Here is a 20,138-nt window from a genome sequence, read left to right on the forward strand (position 1 = left end):
CCAAGTTGCATGTGTGTGTATGGGTAAGATAACCTGGAAAAACAGATTTCTCCCTTGTTATGTGTCACCAGCAGTAAAAAAAAAGTAAAATAATAAAAAAAAAATACACGAGGTAAAAGGTTTAGGCCATTTAAGTAATAATAATGTCAGCATTTCACCCATCTCTTGCTTAATTATTTCCTTCTCTCAGCTCCGCCACCTGAACCAGTTTAGATAAGATTTCAGTGGGGATAAGGAGGAAGAACCTGTATTCTCCGCAGCAGATAAGCTGCTTTTTCCAATGGAAAGGAAGAGAATACGGCACTAAAGCCTTCCTGCCATCTACTCCAGATTTATCAACAGCCTCTTAGCAAAAGTCCTGCCACTAAAAGCTTGTGAAGTTTTGCAAAATACTACCAGATAAGAGAAAAGCACTTGTAAAGACAAGAAAGGGAAGCTGGAGGGTGCAAAGCAGCTCAGTCAGTGTCTCTGTCCGGCCTATACACTCTCAAGGTCACCCCAAAAAGCACCACGGAGGGAGGAGCAGGGGTCCAGCTGATTGCTGCCTGCCTTTAAGGAGAGCCTAGAGGTTTTGCAACGGGATCTCGGTACCCATGCAAGGTGTCAGAGCTTCCTTCTGAGTTGGCTGCGCTTGGAAGTTAACCCCTTCAAGACCTCCTGCTCTGTCCTTTTAGGTCTCCCTCCCTTCCAAGGTGTGCACATCCACCTCTGTCCAGCACCCAGGTGCTTTAGACCAAAGCTCGCTTGCCAGGATGACCCCAGAGAAGAGCTTGATAGTAGATGAAGCCCTCTGTGAGCCTGCAGCCAGGGAAAGGAGCTAGGGAAGTGTCGTGGTTTGAGCCTGGTCAGCAACCAACCCCCGCAGGTGGTCACCCTCCCTTCCCCCTCCCCGCCTGGGAATGGAGGAGGGGATCAGAGGGGTGAAGGGAGACTCGCAGGCTGAGATAGGAACAGTTTAATAATGGCAATAAAACGAGAACAATGATGATGACAGGGGAAAAAAATAAAAAAAAGAAATATATAAACAGGCAATGCACAGTGTAATTGCTCCCCACCCGCTGGCCAATACCCAGCCCGTTCCCAGCCAGCGACCCCGAGATACCAAGATCCCGCAATCGCAATCCTGGAAGTGAGAGAGCCCCTTCCCAACCACCCCTCCTTTATATAGTGAGCATGACGTGCCATGATATGGAATATTTCACTGGCCAGTTTGGGTGCTGTGGCCGTGCTCCCTCCCTGCTCCCTGTGCCCTTGCGCACGGGCAGGACATGAGGAGTCGGAGAGCCCTGGAAGCCTCGGTAGCAGCTGAAAACACCAGTGTGTTATCAGCATTCTTCCCCTACCAAACCCAAAGCTAAACCCCAAACACAGCGCTCATCTGGTCCCTGAAAAGGAATATTAACTCTCTTTCAGCCCAAACCAAGACAGGAAGGGCTGTTGCGTGGCTGAGGACGGGGGTTTGGCAAGCTAAGGGCCCCGGCGGGGTCGCGTTCAGGTCCAGCCCTGCGGCGAGGCGAGGCGCGGCGTGCCATGCAAACCTCGCCCAGCCACGCGTTCGCGGCTGCCAGCCTGCGCGCAAACATTTACAAACACCTCGAGCGACTCGCGGAGGCGCGGCAGGCTGCTGGAGGCTGGCCAGCCGCGGGGAAGGAGGCTCAGCGCCACCGGGAGAGCCGGGTCGGTTGGGCGGGAGGCACTGCCGGGAGCGGCGGGGGGAGAGGAGGAGATGCTCCCGCGCCGCGCCGCTACTGGTACCCCGGAGAAGCATTTGAAAAGAAACAGCTCTCTGGATAAAAAGCTGGGAACCTCTTCTCTCCGCTTGTACTGCGGAGTCCGTTTTTATTATACAACTCCCACCCTTCAGCGGCTCAGACGTTTCGCCTGCGTTTCGTTGCTGACCCTCAGGCCAATCCTCAAAACAATATTTGCTCTGGGTTTTGCGTGCGTGGGGCGGTATTTATTTATTTATTTATTTATTAAATAAACTCTGAGCGGGTAAAAACTCTCCCTCTTGATTTACAACAGGCTGGGGAGCGATCATGCGTGCCCGCGCAAGAAGGCAAGACAGCAGGAGTTGAGAGGAACGCGTTTCTGGTGTGCGTGCAGGGGAGGGGAGAGCCCTTGCTTGCAGGCAGGAGGGAAGGGTGCTTGTACCTGCGCCCTACCTCCCTGCAGCCTGAGGGGTGAGAAACTCCCTCCAGGAATCCGCCACCCAGCTCCGTGCTCTCCCTTCTCAGCCCAAACCTGCCAGCTCTCCAACCCAGGGGAAGCTAATAGGATGCTCAGGCTTCAGACCACAAGATTCGGCCCCGTGCTCCTTCCCGCAGAGCAGCCCCGCTGCCTGCTTACGCTTGTAAGCTCCTTCAGCCTCCCTTTCCCTGGCCTTGCCTTCCCACCCTGCCTCGCGTCTGATTAGACTGGGTCTGCATGTGTAAGTACAGCCTCCTGCCATCCTAATCATCTAAAGTGGCTATTTGAATAACAGTTGTTGGTGCCTGTAGTTTCCTGTAATTTCCAAAAGGAAACAAATCCATGCAGACTGCAATTTTGCGCCTATGAATTTTGAATGAACATCTCTAAGAGCCTCAATTTCTCTCTCCCTTCCTTCCTCCCCTCCCCTCGCCTGCCTCCCAGGCCCAGCTGAGCGAGACGCTGACACCAAAGGGCCTCGACCCAGCGACTCCTTTCTGGGGGGGGGGGGGGGACGCTGGGCTAGCGGGGCTCGATGCCTTCGAGGAGAGACACGGGCGAAGCACGCTCAGGGAGCTGGAGGAGGAAGGCGCCTGGCTTGCACCCAAGACCCGCTCTGCAGCAGGACGAAGCAGGGCACGGAGGCAGAAGTATTGTTCAAGCCCCAGGCGCCAGGAATTTTCCCTGCATTGTCACCTAAGCTTGGGATGTCCCCCTCTACCCAGCTCTGACGCTGCCTGCCCTTTGGAGATGCTGCTGCTGGCCCAGCTCTTCACCTTCTAACCCAGAGCAGCTGTAAGACATCCCCCCCTCCAGAGCTCATTTCTATGACAGCGACAGTCCCTATTTATAACCTTCTCCCTTTCAAGCTTCCCCTCCTGTTCTGCTGCGTGCAGTTTTATGGCAGTGAGGGTTCTTCTTTTTATGACACTGTTGTTTTTAAAGTGTTTTTATCACCTGGTTTTATTACAGAATTACCGTACAGCACCCCAAGTGCCATAGCAGAGAGGAGGGAGAACGGCTCTGGAAATGCAGCAGCTCTTTCCCAAACAGCTTGCTGCCTAGCTGGGGAAGTGGCTGTGATTTGGTGATGGATGGAGTGCTTGTTATCCAGTATATTTTTATCCATAGATATATAAAGCACTTTGTGATCCCAGTGGATACAAGGCACTATATAAATGTAAATCATTATCATTATCATTAAATACCTTCTGCATCTTTTAAACCTACCAGTTGTAATCAAATACATAACGGGGCAGCTGGTATCTGGGATTTTGCTGGAGAACCAAATGCGAGGGGTGTGATTTTTGACTCTGTTCGCAATTAAATGTGATATCGTGAAAGACTGTATTTTCCCATTGCAATTTTTCATGCTGCCACTGATTTGAAAAGTCACTTCTCACCCACTACGAGAAACCTCTGCAGACTTCCCTAGCAACAACCTGAATAAGAAACAGCCACCTCGGGCATGTGGATGCTCCCCGGATTATCCGAACCCGTCGCCAGCTGCCCGGCGTACATCCCCGCTGCACTGCCGTGAGTTAAGGACGGCGAGAGGATCCCTTGTGTGCTGCTGGGTCACAGGGAGAGAGTTCAGTTCCTACATGATTTATGACTCAAAGGAGAATATAGACACTTTTCTCCAAAACTGTGACTCTGCAGCATTTCTGCTCGGCTGCTGCCCAGCCCCAGAAATAACCGACTGCACAAAACCTCCTGGATGTCACCCACATCACAGCCGTAACCTCAATGAACGCAGGGTACAAGGCAGATCATGTCTGTAACCCAAAGTTTCCCGTTTCTACTTCACTCCTGTCCTTTTTTTTCCTTTCTTTAAGGGAGGGATCTGAACCCGAGGGACTTGCTCAAGGTCGCGCACGGAGGCTTTGGCAGCACAAAACTGAACCTGGCGCTCATGTGTTCCCACCCAGGCCATAAATCACCCGACTCCCTTCCCGCCCATCCAGTCAGGAGGACAAGCTGGGTGCCCCTTCCCTGGATTTCCCAGTTCTTAGCCCAGATTTTGCTGCTAAATCCCATCTTCCTGAATCTCTAGCAAAGCCACCTGGCCAGCTACTGACAGCTCCTCCCTGGGGGAATTAATCTCCAGCCGCATTATATCCAGTGTGACGCTCCCACTCCAGTTTCTGCTTCCCACACCCAGCTCAACAGGAGCCTTGGAAATACCAGTCTCTTCTCAGGTTGCTGACACTGCCGGCTGCACTGATGGCCCGGGAGAGGGGCTGACCCTGGAGAAGCAGCCACCGAAGTGGTGGGCAGCAAAGGTGGGTGCTACGGTGGTGGGGACTCCAGGAGCCACAAGTTTGGGAGTCAGGAGCCAAGGCTAAGAGGAAAGGCATCAGTGCACTTGCCAGGGAAGGATGCTCCACCGGCGTTTCCCAAAGGGAGATAACTGGTGCAGGGCCAGGCCACCCTCAGTGCTGTGATGACAGGCACGGCTTGGTCCCAGGTGCTGGGGACTGGCAGCTCCCAGCACCCGAGGGACCAATATCCAACGGTAATTTTTTTCCACTCATCACCAGAAGCGGAAGGGATGGAGTTGAAAACTTCTGATGTGCCACAGGTCTGAGCCCTGGTCTTTAATCCACGTCCCTTCTAACCTGCACGCAGTGGCTTATAAAGGTTTTGCAATATTTAAAGGAACAAGGTTTTTCCTAGTTCCTGCTTTATTTTTTTCCTCCCTTTTTTTTTTTTTTTTCATTTTCCCCAGCCTCTCATAAGTTGCAGTCTCTTGCTGCCCAGGGGAGATCTTCCATTTAGCTACATTTTCCTTTCTCATTTCATGCTGTAATGGAGATTCATCATAGGTGTTAAATCCGTAATTTGCTCTGAATCCCTTGTCTCTCTGCGGAGGTCAGAGTTGAGCACATTAGAGGAACCCAGTAGTGTGGCTTCATGCCTGTCCCCTGGGGGGAAAACCTCAGCCTGATTCCCAGGAGCAGGGAGGAGGCTGAAGAGAGGAGTCCTGGATGGGTCATCCAACGCCACATCCATGCTTGCCCCCTCTCTGTCACCTAAAGCGGTCTTTCATTTGTGATTTGCCACCTGAAGTGATCCCTTTAGGTACTGTGCATTTACGGCAGTGTCCGGGGTGCTGCCTCCTACACCCCGTTCTAGCTCAGCACCCACATCATGGCCCAGCACTGTGAAACCAAGCCACCTACTACTGAATTACAGAAGTTCTCATCTCACAGCAGCTTCTCCCACCAGCCTTGGCAGGGCCCACGCGGAGCCCGCAGCCAAAACTCTTTGCACACCCCAGTAAGGAAGCCCCGACCCAGGGGCAGCCTCTTGGGAAGCAGCAGGGTGGTTGTGGTCATCCCAAACTTAAGATGTCTTGCACAGTCAACTCCTAATTTGAGCACGCCAGGCACCTTTTAACATCAAAAAAGAGTAATAGCCCCTTGGAGAGGGCCATTTGTCCAACCTCTATCTCAGCATGAGATGCCTATCCTGGGGCAGGGGAGGTTATTTGCCTATCAATTACAAAGGACACCCACAGATCAAGTCATTAAGATGCGGCTTGCCAGTTTGGAAGCCCAAGTTGAGCCAAAAGGAATGCCACAGCCCCAAAGCTATCCCCACCCTGCCATCAGATGGGAAGCTGACATCCGTCAGGCGTGCTGACAGACGCTTCAAAAGCAAACGCTGCTTGGAAACATCAGGAGCAGCTGGCATTGCGATGGATTTGTAACAAGAGAGATTCGTCACAGAGTTCACCGACCCTTCCCTCTGCAACGACCTGGGGAGGGTGCTGGTTGCAGCCTGAATTCTGTCACGGCTGGCAGAGCAGCTCAGAAACACGCTGGACAACGCCTAAAGGGCGGGGAGGGGGGAAATTCCAGACGCGCAAAAAAAAAGCAACCCGGGGCAAGGCTGGCAAAACTCTTTGTCCCAAGCAAACACATCCATCCACGCTGGGCACAAGCAGAGAGCTGGGGCGGGCGGGCAGCCTCCAGCAGAAAACCTCGACAGCCACTTGACGCATCCCCTCCCGAAGCGTCTCCTCCACTTTCCCGTCTGGCCCTGCCCCTGCCGAGCCTCCGGCTCATTTTTCATTAGCGGGGATCAATAAGAAAGCGGGGGCTGTCGCTCAGGTGATGTCGCGCTCCGAGGGCCTCATTCTTCTCTGCCAGCTGACAAGGGGAGAGGGAGTCAATACTTTTGTCAGGTCACTAACAACCCACCGAGTTCCCAGTGGTGACGGATCCCCCGGCCGCGCAGCCGCTGCGCGCTGCCCGAACGCAGAGCGCTGCAATCTGTATCGCATCCCTGCGTGCGCGAGAGGCAGAAAAGGAGCTGCTGCGTGCAGGCAGAATGGGGATACAGAGGAGCACGGGTAGGATGCAGATGGGGGAGTTTTGCCTTGGTTGGCAAGAGGGAGAAATGCGTGCAGGCGTGCGAAACTTGCACGTGCGTGGGGTTTGTTTGTGCGATGCGGAATGCAAGGTGTCAGTGATCCAAAAGGGCAAAAAGCAGAATGGTTTCCCCTGCCTGCAGGCATTGCGTGGAGCAGGAGCCATTCGATGCAGTGTGCGATGCAAAGGGGAAAGGCTCGTGTGATGCGGAGGGAGCACTGGCTCCTGCACGCCTTGAGCAAACTGGGGAGGATTTGGGGGTGACACGCAGGGAGGTTTGTGCCCCGAGCAGGAGGCGGTGCAGAAGCGGCAGCGCAAGTGACGAGCGCAGCAGGACGGGGGGGGGGGAAGCACCCCCACACCATTTCATGGCAACGTCACAGCCACCACAGCCAGGAGTAACACTTGCTCGTGGCTCCTGGGTGAGGGGCAGGGAGGTGGGCAGAGCCAGCAAGAGGAGCTGGGAAGAGGGTAAAGGGCTGCAGCCACCACTGCATCTGAGGGGATGACAGGGAATCGGGAAGGGTTTTTATCACCAGCATGTGCTTCGCATCCGTCAGCTTGGTACGGACCAGCAGACTCTGCACAGAGAAGCCAAATGCTTCGTGTTTGATAAAAACATGGGTCAGGCCCTCCCCGCATCAAGACAAGAAATCACAGATTGGTGCAAGAATCCTAACATTAATCATTTCCAACCGCGTCTCTTCCTATTTACTTTGTGGTCCCTCAGTCTTCAGCATTCAGGCAGGAATGCCTGTTGCGGCTCTGAGGATATAAGCGAGGTGAAGTTTGATGGGAGAGGTGGTATCTGCTGGTAGACCAAGTGATACACTTCAGAGAAAACAGATGGGCTTCCAGGCACACAAATCTTCCTTCAGTATTCAAGCCTGGCTCTGCAGCACCGAAGGCTAGCCATTAATTTACGTACAGAACAAGAAAACTCTTGTGGTATCACCTAACCCTGGGGCTCAGGGCTTTAAGGAAACACAGATTTTGCAAGAGTACTCATAAAATGGTGTGAGCTGATAACACTGGACCGGGGTTTGCGGGAGCAGAGGCAGCATCTGCTTAGTGCTGGCCTGGCCCAGGTGAACTTCCCTCTGTGCAATTAAACACCAGCCACCACTCAGATACAGCCCTGCCTTGTTGGGAAGGAATATATTTATAATTTTTAAGGGTTTGGTGAATATATACATATACTTTTAAACTTCCTAGTCATGCAGTGGCATATTAACTGCCACTATTAGACTGGGACAGGCTTTATGCCCATCAGGGTGCTGTCACAAGCAAACTGGGCTGTCTTTGCAAAAGCTCCAGGTTTCCCAGCGACTACTGGGAAAGTCCCTCCAGGATCCTTAGGGAAGGGGCTTTTCACATTTTCATGGCAACCGGTCACACTGAGCTAGTCCCTATCTTAGCAGCTCTACACCGGCACGGCAAAACCAGCAGAACGGCGGGTATATCTGCCACGTGAAACACAGCCCTTTCGGAGCTTTCCTCTCCCCAGATTTGTGTAATTGGGAAGTCGTTATTCTACAGCAACGCGGTTGGCAGAGCCCGAGGCCAGTGGACACGTCCCGTACAGCATTTCATCCTAGCATCACGCAGCCAGCTGAGCTGTGCTTAACAGGGAGGGAAGTGAATCTAATTTTGCTTGTCTCCTTCCAAGGAAGGAGAGCGGAGCTTGGGCGGGTGCTGCCCTGCCATCCTCCTTCAGACAGGCACAGTGCAAACACCTCCGAAATGGGGGGGGGGGAGCAGCACTTCCCAACACCCAGCTTGAGAAGACCCATCTCTTCTGTGGTTTTAGCACGCGGTACCCTCTCCTCTGACCTGGCTTTCCAGCTACAGACTGCACAAGGCAGGGGTTGCCTTTTACGCTGAATTCCTTCAGCACCAAGTACCTCTGAGAGCCCGGGTTTGCCTGGCTGGGTAAGATCAAGCCTGTGGAGATGCAAGGAAACCCGTCCACCCTCCGCCATCAAAAGCAGCCGGCTCAGAGTTCTGTAAACTTAAGCTGCTCAGACATGACATCAAATATTTAGGTTATGTGGGATTTGTGCTCGATTGTTTGATGTTTCTGTTTCATTCTCAGTAGACCCGGTTGCTATTTTGCCACTGAATATTTTCCCAGCAGAAAATGCAGCTTCATGAAGACCCAAACTTTTTCAAGGAGAAGAGACTGTCTGGAAGAAAATGATCACATTTTCATCACTTCTTTTTTTTTTTTTTTTTGTTCTGAATTGACATCCTGACTCTACATGCTGGTTTAGGCTGAATTTTGCATTCAGAGAATTGAATACTATTAAAAACTAGGGAAAAATACTTGGGATGGTTCCAAGGTGAACTGTTTCTGGATTTGAAACATCACCTAGTCTGCAGTTTCTCACTGCAGCTCAGCATTACAAACAAATATTGAAAAATGGCCCTTCCCAGGCCATAACGTCTTTATTTTCTGATCAAACTTCGCTGAAGAGCAGGAAAGCTGGGAAATGCAGATGTCTCAAGCTGCCAGTGATCATTCTGGTAACAGAAATAGCTTACTCTGCTCTGCAGGGGAAGATGGAAAGACTCGGCTAGAAAGAGACACTGGAATAAAATAAGAATAAAACAAAAATAGGAAAAGGGTTGCGACTGAATGTGAACTCACTTGACACCCAGGTGACCCTCCTCTTCTGTCCCTGGCTTGTGCCATCTTAAAAGACAAGAGCTCTCACTTCAAATTAACTTAATCTATAGCATTAAATAATTCATGTTGATTTAAGAAAGCTTTATTTCTAATGGGACACACATGAAGGCAGAGTTAATATTAGAGGAGGCCATGGAGGGGGAGGAGACAGGGAATTAGACTATAAAAGGTGAAGGTACAAGTTAATTGACTATCAATTATTCACCTTAAGTCTCTGGAAGTAGCTTCTCGGCCTCCTTCCTCACACCCCCATGGTCTCCTGATCCCGGTTGTCACCAAGTTCTCACCAGCATCCTTCTGGGACCAGCCCTTTCCCTGTGCCCAGCTGCAGAGCTAGTGGTGTACGGGAGCACAGACCAGGACAGGCTTGGGATGCTCAAGCCAAGACTCCAGTGAAGGAGAGCGACCACCACCCAGCTCCCCCGACACCTCGCCATCCTTCTGCTTTCCCTGACAACCCTCCTGGCCCCGTGGGTCCTGCCTGCCCGTGGCCACCGTGGGCTGAGGCTTCGCAACGCCGCTGCCGGATCGGCACGGCGAGCTGGGTCTCCCCTCTTCACCTCCCCTCTCCTCCCTCCTGGGGAAGCCAACGCTCTCTTCAAAGTTTCTTCTTGCTTGGCTGCCTTCGAGATCCGGGAACTCAACACTAATTAACGTGTCTGCAAATCCCAGCTCGGCTGGCAGGGCCTCAAATTCATTCACGGTCCCCCGAGTGCAGAAGGATCCACAAGCTAGCCCTCTGGCTCCTTAAACTACACGGCTGGCAGATGCATATTTTAACAACACACATCTGTCGGCTATATAATCTCTTGTATTTGCCCTCCCTGCTCCGAGCTTTGATGGAAGACCGGAGGGAACTCTCCAGTGGTTACTGCCAAAGTGTTTGCTTTGCAATTTCGCTCGATTGCGGTCTGATTTTATTTTTAAATTTCTCCAAGTCCTAATCAGGCTCTTGCTTTATTTAATTAATACCCGGGCTTAGTTAAATAGATCATAAATTAAGAAGCCCTGCCATTAAAGAGGTACCAGGTAGCAAATAGCCCTCCAGTGGCTTCCCAAAGTCTGCCTGGCTCGGGCTCCCCTGCCGAACTGCTGCCCTGACATCCTCTGCCTGCAGAAAGCACGGGTGCCTCCGTACCTCCCAAATCCCATCTCCTCAGCTTTATCAGCCGCTGCCCTCCCTGCTGGGGCAGAGAGCCCTAGGAGAGAGATCAGCGGCTCCTTCCCTGGACAATTTGGGCAATGATAGGAGAGAAGGTAAGGGAGACCTGGAGAAGGGGAGTCCTTCAGCTTTGGGATGGGTTAGCCGGGTTCCTGAGCAATATTTTGTCCCTGAGACTCTACAAATAAAAGATTTTCCGCGATGCTGATGACACTAATAGGCTCATCTGTTTGAATGCTTGGACTTCCAAGGCTATGGAATGATCTGTTCCACTACATTTAACCATGTAGATTTGAAAACAATGTGACAAAACCTTAAATATTTAATTAAAATATGGTGTAGCTCTGCATCTGAGCAGGGAATTAAGGAGGCATCAGCCCCATAAAGCTGTTGTCAGACACGAATGACAGCAGTTGGAAACCGAATTGGGAGGCATTAGGGGATTTCTTGATACCAAGGAAGTGGAAAAGCTGGCAAGAATGGACAAGGCAGCACCAACCCAGGCAAGGGATTTTCCAGAGACAAGGCTGGGGCGTTATAGGGCTGTCCTGGGTTGAGTGAGTGGTGGAGTTTTTTGGTGGCAGGGGAGGGGGCTATCGGGGCGGCCCCCTGTGAGAAGCTTATCGAAGCTCCCCCAGCTCCACGTCAGCTCCACTTCTGTTTGGGAAATTGAGCCAATCGGCTGCGCCTCTGCGATAACGTATTTAAGAAGGGACGTGGTGACGGGCAGTGGGACTTGTGAGGAGGAGTTGCTGCAGCTGCATGAACAACAAGGTCAGTGGAGGAACGGAGGAAGAAAGGAGGGGGGAGGTGTGCCGGAGCAGAGACCCCCCTGTATCCTGTGGTGAGACGGCAGGGCGGCCCCCCCTGCCACCCATGAAGATCTACGGTGGAGCAGACATTGATTTACAGCCTGTTGTTCCTGCTCGGCTGATCAAGGTGTCTGTGCCCGAAGAAGGCCGGGGTCTCATGGGAAAAGGCAGCCCCGCTGCTGTAATTCAGCGCTGGGAGGATTGCAGCATGCGGGGGAGTCCCGCGCCGCAGCAGCTCGGGAAGGGCTGCAGCCGTGGGAGGGAATCCAGTCGGAGGAAGTTAGTGACCCATGACGGAGCAGTGTGGGGAACGCTGCGGCCCATGGGAGGAATTCAAGTCAGAGAAAGTTTATGGAGGACTGTCTGCTGTGAGAGGGGGACCACGATGGAGCAGGGGGTAACAAGTTTTGGACACTCCCCTCACCGAAGATGAAGGAAGTGGCAGCACTGACTGCACCCCCATTCCCTGCCCCTGCGCCCCTGGGGGAGGAGGTAGAGATATCGGGAGCAGAGCTGAGCCCGGGAAGAAGGGAGGGGTGGGGGGAAGGTGTTCTCAAGATGTGGCAGTGCTTCTCACTGTCCTACTCTGTTATGTGTTGTTAGTGTCTGTAATAAATGTATGTTCTTTTTTTTCTTCCCCTAACGAGTCTGCCTTTTGCTCATGATCATAAAAGGGGGATTTTCCCCCATCCCAGTCCTATCTTGAACCCCAAGCCTGGCTCTCTGTCCCTTCTCATTGCCGGAGGGGAAGGGAGAGAGAGCTGCTGCATTGTGGTTGGCTGCCAACCAGGCCTAAACCACGGCAAGGGCGGGATGGGGTTCCCCAGAACTGCCTCCGACATCCCCGGCTGGCTGACGAGCTCCTCGAGTCGCTGGCAAACCCAGCGGCAGACGATGGGCTCCCAGCCACGAGAGCCTCCCAGCTCTGCTCTAGCTGTGACAAATCGTTTCCTCGAGAGCGGCAAGGTTTTGCACGCAGATCCGGGCACGGCTTAGGGATCCTCTCCTGCCACGGAGAGGCCCTGCAGCCTCCAGTGAAGCTGGGCAGACTGGGATGAAGGAATGCCCCGCAAGCATCTTCTCCAAACGGGGTGGCTCAGGTAGCCTGCCACATCCCTTCCTAAGTCAGCAAGATGGAATTTGGGAGATCCGCGTCCCCCCGGAGACGGCTGCTTAGCTGATGACTAAAGCAGGCTCGTCGCGTCGGCACGCACCAGATCCGAAGAGGAGAAACATTTGCACAGCTGGTGGCAATACACATCTGTAACCACCGAAAACCTCTCTCCATTTTCCTGTACAAATACGCGCTTTGCCTCCCTAACGTACACTAACTTTAGCTTGATGCACTGCACGCTGTAACCGGCTGTCAGGAGCCAGCGCTGGCTCTTAACACACTGGGTGTCGGAGGCATTTACTTTTGACGTGCTGTTTCTATCCCCCTCCACTGGGCTGGCTAAAACGCAGGCTGCAGACCATCCCCGGCAACGCCTGCCCGCGCTGCCGGTGTGCCAGGACACGCCATCCCACTGCAGAGGTAGCAAAGCGCGAGCTGCTGACCGCTAACGACCTCCCAGCCCCTTTCCCAGGGTGTGCATTATCACTCACACCTCCCCGACCAGCCTTAAATTTCCCCAGAACATCTGCATAAATACATCTAAAGTGAAAGATGTGCTACTGATGGGCTGCAAAGCCCCATTTTCTTATCGATTGGGTTTAAGTTGAATGCACTATAACTTTATTTTTCTTAAAAGGAAAACACTCTGCGAATGTAAGTTGCTGAACATCTTAGGTAAATGTACCAATTAGCAACTACCATGTATATTCACATAAACATTAACTACCATCTATTCAACACATTCCATAACCCCACAGATAATAATGATTTCCTTTTGATCCATAAAAACATCACTCTGTTCAATCAACGCTTTGCAGCAGCTCTGAGCTCTGACGTATGCCCGTGCGCCCTGGGACTAAATTAGTTTTGAAATCTTTAGCTCTAATTAAATAACATTATTTCTTTTGTCTGGCTCCTGCAACATATTCTGCCTTCGCAACGGAACGAGGGAGCCCAGGCAAAGGAGGGGAAGGCGACAGAGCTTGCAGAGGTTGTTGGTAAGCGAGAGAGCCCCCCTGACAGCCGTGCTCTGCTTCCCGATTCATTTGCAGGCTTCTTTCATGTGTGGGCACATGTCAGAGCTCTGAGCTGCTGCGAAGGGTTGATTGAGCAGAAGGATGGGTCAAAAGAAAATCATCATTATCTTCGGGGTCAGGGAAGGCAGTTGGGTAAGTTTGGGGGTAGGGTACTTTGTAGGGTTGTGGAGAGAGGAAAACAAACGCAGGGGAAATTACAAACTAGAAATTAGAACTCATTTTTGCGGTGGTGTGCAGACTCCCATGAGGTGCACCTTCAACCACAACCACTACCTTAACTCACTTTTTTTTTGGCTATTTAAGGCTAATTAATGTTGATCTGACTAAAAGCACTAACACTCTTGGTTTGGAACTTTTTTTAAGATCTTTTTTCCCTAAAATTTAACCAGGAAAAAAAAAAAAAAAAAAAGGAAAAAACAAATCCAAACTTCAATTTAAACAAACTTAAATATGCAAATAGTTTCACTTTGGGGGTTGAATAATCAGGACGTGTTCAGGAGCAATACAGACTGGTTTTTGTCCAAGCTTTTTAAGAAAAATATCATTTTCATTGACTTTTCTGAAGCCACATCCATTCTGGGCAGTCTCACTGATGCCGCCTGCCTTTTCCCAGCCCTCCTGATAAAGCACTCGCAACCACTTTGCCAGCCTGCCAACAGAGCCCGTTGCCTGTGTCACTCTCCCATCTCTCACACAAAAAGGGTCTTTACAAGATGTTGGGAGCCATCTCCTGTTTGCAGTCCCATGCAGCATCCTCCTGTGTTGCTCATGGGAAAGATTAATTACTGAGAAACACATGATGCTAAAAGATATGTATGACAATAGAGAGTATGAAAATCAGCCTTTTCTCAAGCGGTGCAGTTGTTCTGGTCCTTCTGCAGAACAGCATACTGCACTGATGGCACTGACACTCTTCATATCTGTAAATTTATGCACATACACTCTTGAATTGGCATGTATATTTGTAGAGCTGAAGTACCAAACATTCTGTGCTTGTGTTACTCATCCCAGAATTGCCATACTCCCTAAACAGCTTCCTTTGTTACTATTCTCAGGATCAAGATGCACCCCCGTAGCTCTTGCGATGGATTAATTTCCAGCCCTCTTGGTTTAGCAACAAACCGTTTTGTCAAAAAGCCACGCCAGTGCGACTGTGAGGACAAACGAAAAAAAAAAAAAAAAAGCAAATAACCTCCAATACGATGGGACTTACCGAGAACAGTCAGCCGGGCAGGTCTGGATCGGATGGCTGCCTGAATGGCCTGACATTCGTAGACGGCGTCATCTTGGAGATCAGCTCTCAGGATTTTCAAGTGATGCTCTCCAGACAGATGGTCTCCTACGACCAGATAGCGTGGATAACCTGCAGAATGCAAAACACGAGTCAGGAGGCAGCTAGACCAATGAGCCCGAGGATGAAGAGTATAGAGCTTGGGTCCAGAGCCCCAGCCACCCCCCTCCTCACCAACGCCCAGGAGCCAGGAAGCTTCTTCTCCCTCTTTGGCAGTCAGGCCAAACAGAGAGAGAGGCCTTCCAAATTTAGGGAAGGGACTGCAGGTCTTGCCCTAAGAGTTCAAAAAAGAAGTGCCGATGAAGGAGCGTTAGCTGGAATCCTTAGAAAAAGGGACAAACCCTTCCATTAGGAAATCCACCACCTCCAGCTCCTCTAAGACCTGACGCGGGATTTCCTCATCTCCTTCGGCTGGCTGTGCACGTGCTCGTGGTGACACCCTGGCACACTTCCACTATTAGGTGTGTGCAAAGGTTGGGCAGGGGGACGTGGAGGGTACGGACAGCCGTGATCAGCCTGCCCTGCGTTTTGAGACATCTGAGGCACCACAGAAGGAAGGCTGTCCTCAGCCCACCCCCCCCCGCGCTGGTGATTAATGCACTGTGTAACACAGGCAGCCTGGCACACGCTTGTGTTTCTGTTGTTTCGCAAGCTATCAACAGCAGGATTTGCTCTCCTGAACCACAAGAAATACAAATGATGGGTTTGTTTGTATTTAGCTAATTAGATGACTGGCTGAGCTGGTATCATGCGAGCTGGCAGTTCCTCTTGCTTAAAGCAGACCCAGCTCCGTTAATTGTGGAAGTCATTCACATAAGCTGCATACTTCAGTGGAGCTGTTGTTACCCAGTCGTGTTGCAAGGTCTTGTATGGAAAGCTCAGCTCTCTAATATATGTAAAAGTTGTGGTATGCAGCTCTGAAAAACAGTCGAGGAGGGGACTGCTCACTCAGGCAAGCCTAAGAAATGAGTAATTATATGTATTAAAAAAAAAAAAAAAAAAAAAAAAAAAAGAGGAAAAGAAAAAGCAGGCATTGCACTTTAGAGGAGCAGGGTCCCTGGAGGCTAAGATACACGAATCCTCCCCTGGTTTCTGAATGCTGCTGCTTGACTTGGAGAAAAGCCCTCTCAGGTCTCCTGTGCTCTGCAGAAGTTGAGCGGTGGCAACGTCACAGATGTGCAACCTCTGCTGTGCTTGGGGGGACAAGGCTGCAGCTCTTGGAAGGGCTCGGTGCCCTCCCAGGTTTCTGGCTCTCCCTTCATCCTGTGAAGTATTTCACTAAAACATCAGTATTTTCCAGCAAAATATATAGAATAAAACTGTATAACTTCTCCACTATTGTTCCAGAGTCTTCACCATTTATAAAAAACCCTCAATCACAATGCATGTGGGGGATTAAGTAATGAGAAGTCTGGGGAATTTCATTACCAAACTATAATTTGCCAAAAGTATGGCTTAAGGAAGCCACAAGTACTTGTGGGCTCCGCTGGACTGCAATAAACACATTTATTCAAAGCAAACTGAGACTTTCTTTTTTTTTTTTTTTTTTTTAGAATGTCAAAACAGGCACTTTCAACATTTACAAACCATTTCAGTTTGCATTTTGGAAACATGACATTTGTTTCCAAAAGTCAAGCAGAACAAAAGCAAGGCTTTCCAAAGGGTCAGGTCCCCAAAACCGACTGTTTTGTTTCGAGTCCGAGCTAAAAAAAAAGTTGCTGTTTATTCCAAGTTTCAATGCTTATGTTGGCTGGGAGGTTTTGTAGTTGAAATGAAAACAACTCATTATTCCAAAAATAAATACGGTGGCTGCACCTGGGCTGTTGTGCAGGGATTGCTCCCGTTTTCCTTGCGCAGTATCACGACTTACTCGAGAGATCCCGTCCGACTCCGAGGGCGAGCCCATCTTTGATCCACAGCACGATGCCATTGTACTCGGGGATGGCGCAGAGCAGCGTCACGGGCTGCCCGGCGATCACCACCTGGTCCTGGGGCTGCTGCGTGAAGGAGGATGCTTGACCTGGAGGAGAGGGGAAGCACGAGAGAGAAAAAAAAAGAGGCTGTCAGTTCTCAGGCGGTTTGCCACGCGGTGCAGTGCCTTGGGATGCAACAGCACCGGACGCTCCTGCCACAGCGCAAACCTGAGGCAGGGTTCTGCAGCTTTTGGCAGCTTATTGCCCCCTCATACACTTAGACCAAAATTTGCCATGCTTTCCCTCCCTAGGGGAAAAAAAAAAAAAAAAAATGATGCAGCAAAGAGGTGCCAGGGATTTCCTCTAACTATTTTATTCCAAATTGTGGTGCTGGTGTTTTAGTCATCACAATCAACAGACGGAAAAGCGGCAGGCTCTCAGGAAGCAGTAATATTTTGTATTACACCTAATACAAGAGGATGCTGGTCCTCTGCTTCTGATTCTCTCTCCCACCTCACGTGCTCTCTGAAATCCGGCCGCACAGTTAAGAACCTGCTACGAAACATGCAGAAAAACAACGGACTGCTGCTGTTCTCTCTTCTCCCAGAGTGCAACCTACTGGGATTTGCTGGAAGCTTCACACACATCTGGGGATGAAAGGAAGCAAGAGCCCTGGTTTAGCACTGCCTTTGGTCAAAGTTTCCTCGTCAAACTCAGAAGCCATCCAACCCTAATGAACCAAAGCTCTTAAGCATGACACCTACCGCCTTGGTTGACATGGGTGGACCAAGTGTGGTGGTTTATCATCCCCCTCCTCACCCTTCCCCACCCTGAAGGCTGCAATAACAAGTCAGAGCCCTCGGGTCATCTCCTGCCCTGGGGAGATGTCTCACACCTCAGGTGTGAGGTGAAACTTCTCACTTTCAACAGAAAATACTCTGATGCAGCGTATCCTCTTTCACATCAGACTTTGCTAAGCACTGGCATTATGTCTTATTTTCACTCTTTGAAATACATCATCATTCCTCGGCTTTGTCATGATTGAAAAACATTCACAGGATTAAATGCTTCTATTTTTTTTTTTTTTTTTTTTCCTTCCCAAAATGTGTGCTCTGGTTTTCAATAGGGCACGGTGGGAATCTGGGATGCCCATATAGCACATCCCTGTGGTTTGATGGTGGCAGTTTGCTCCCTCTTCTCAGATCCGAGCTTGTAAAGAAAACAGAAAAGCAAGAACAAACGCTGACGAGGCACCCCCTGAACCAAATATACCCCTGGGCTATCTTAGAGAGGTGGCTCGTGGTGCTCCAGGCTAGCACATGTACGTAGTGCCACAGCCTAATGCTGGAAGGTCCTAAACGTAAAGCCATTTCAGGCTGCTGATATCTGGCCACCTTGTGAGCAGGGTCCTTTGTGTTAGTCATTTGTGGAGCATCTGAATAGCGCTGTCGCTTTGCCAGCACTGAAAGTCTTGCTCTTACTCTGGATATAGGAGAGATCTGAAAAAAGAGAGAAGTTGGGAGAAAGGCAGAATGACTGGATTGCTCCTCGCTATATTACCGGAGGGATTTTAAAGATCAGGAGCCTTGCTGTGTGTGAATTATCGCCCTGCAACAGGCACAGAATTAAAAGCCCACACCCCTCAGCTGAATGTCAGTTCAATACACAGAATTGTACCAGGCTGAAGAAAAAGTTTCTCTTTAAAATCAATTTGTTAAACCAGGACAGTCTCCATGTGAACCACCCTAAATCAATTCAATCCTAATTTACATTAACTCAATTTAATCATTGACTGACGATTAATCCTAAACCAAGGTTAAGTGTGACACAAGTTCTTGCAACTAAACTTGTTTCCAAATGAGTTGTTGGGCCTTGCTGACAGGGCAAAGCTACAAAACCTCAATCATTTTCTAACTTGTGTAGTTAAACCAATATAGGCCCCCATGTGAACGCTTATATTTCAATCTAATCTATTGCAGGTTAACTTAAACTTGCTCTTAGCCTGCGAAAGATGCATGGGGAAGAGCAGAGCTATTCTTTCTAGATTTCTGCTGGTTTACATACGTCAGGTTGAAAAGCCCTGCTGAAATATTTGCCAATTTCCCTGCAGCACCCAGGTGCACCTCAAGCATCATATTCCCGGGTATTTCAGAGGTCCTGGCTCTCCCGGCACCCATGCACTCGCAAGGAAATCTGATTTTCATCACAGGTGCTCCATCAGGCCACGGTGGTGGCTCTCGGTGTGGCACTGTGTGCACAACAGGACAGGCTTATTCCAGGGGAGATTCAAACTCCTTCTGCTGGGAGAGACTCGCTGGAAGTCACGGTGGCCTCCGATATCAGCAGAAACCCTTGCAATGAAGAATTAAGAATCAGAAATTTGGTTTCAAAGGGAATATTAATCAGCTCTGTATTTTATTCAGACTCATGAAGGACAAGCACTCCTAGGATACTAAGGAAAAGCAGGGAGGAGAAAGGAAATTAGGAAAGGAAGCAGAAAAACATGTGAGCATTTGCTTTGTTTTGTTTTGTTTGTTTTTTTTTTTTTTTTTTTTTAAATATATATATATATATATATATATTTTCCACCTACTAACTATGTTTTCATGGCTCACTCCGTAATCTTGACAATTCTCGAGGCAAGCTGGGACAGCACTGGAACACGGCAAGAACCCAAAAAGATTGTTTTATCGGCAAGAATTATCAAGTTGTCAGCTGGGAGCTGCAACAGTCGTAATGAGAAAGCAGAAGCACAAAGTGGTGTCTATGCCCTCTGAAAATGTCCATTAAGCAGAGGCTTCATTTGGTAATTGCTGTTGGAAATGAAGCCCTTTTTAGGTGGTTTTTTTTTTTTTTTTTGTTTCTTCATTTGTTTTAGAGAGCTGCTGATGGCCATGGAAAATCGGAGCAGAAACATGGCATATGTCTCCTGTCTTTTCCTTCCCTCTGTTCAGTGTGAAAAATTGTCCCTTGAAACCTTTTTTTTTTTTTTGTCCAAGGCTCCATCTCAGCTACAAACAGCTCCGACTCAGTCACAGGAGAGGAGAGACAGGGGTAAGGACCGTAAGAGCATTACCTGGCCCAGTCCCTGCTCCATGGCAGGATCATCTCTCCCTAAACCACAGATAAAAAAGAAGAAGAAAAAAAAAATACTGAAGGCAGAGCTCAACTAGCTTTCAAATCAGCTTAAAGTCTGATTTCTGGGTTTAACTGGGTTTGGAAGATCAGAGGCCTGTCCACGTTACAGCTTTCAGCTGTCTTATGTCTTAATGTCAAAGGAACAAGTAATTTGCAGAAAAGTTTTAAAGGAGATAAGATACTTGACAGAAAATAACTGAAAATGGGGAGATTGGGAGAGGGTGATTTACAAATGCAGGTTGAGTGGCTTCAGCTACAAGAAAGTGGGCTGAAACACATCAGCTGGGTACTTCTCCCATGAACATTTACAACATTATTACAAAATGGTGCTTTGGTTTCAAAGCTGGGTGGTTTGACTCCAGGGACAAAACAAAACAAGCACTTCAGTGATCACAAAATACTGTTGATCAACC

General features: G+C 49.8%; 1 protein-coding gene across 4 annotated transcripts in view; it reads right to left on the reverse strand.

Moving 5' to 3' along the window:
* The window catches only part of KIRREL3 (kirre like nephrin family adhesion molecule 3), a 334,179-nt gene that overhangs the window by 79,931 nt on the left and 234,110 nt on the right, over positions 1 to 20,138 (reverse strand). For all 4 annotated transcript variants that reach the window (XM_042800434.1, XM_042800433.1, XM_042800432.1 and 1 more), the window contains 2 exons: positions 16,545 to 16,694; positions 14,597 to 14,746 (listed from right to left, as the gene is read on the reverse strand). In XM_042800434.1, the coding sequence (XP_042656368.1) occupies positions 14,597 to 14,746; positions 16,545 to 16,694 (300 nt within the window). The remainder of the gene's footprint in view (positions 1 to 14,596; positions 14,747 to 16,544; positions 16,695 to 20,138) is intronic.

The sequence above is a fragment of the Tyto alba genome, unplaced genomic scaffold (genome assembly GCF_018691265.1).
Source record: "Tyto alba isolate M040663 unplaced genomic scaffold, T.alba_DEE_v4.0 Super-Scaffold_32, whole genome shotgun sequence".
NCBI lineage: Eukaryota > Metazoa > Chordata > Aves > Strigiformes > Tytonidae > Tyto > Tyto alba.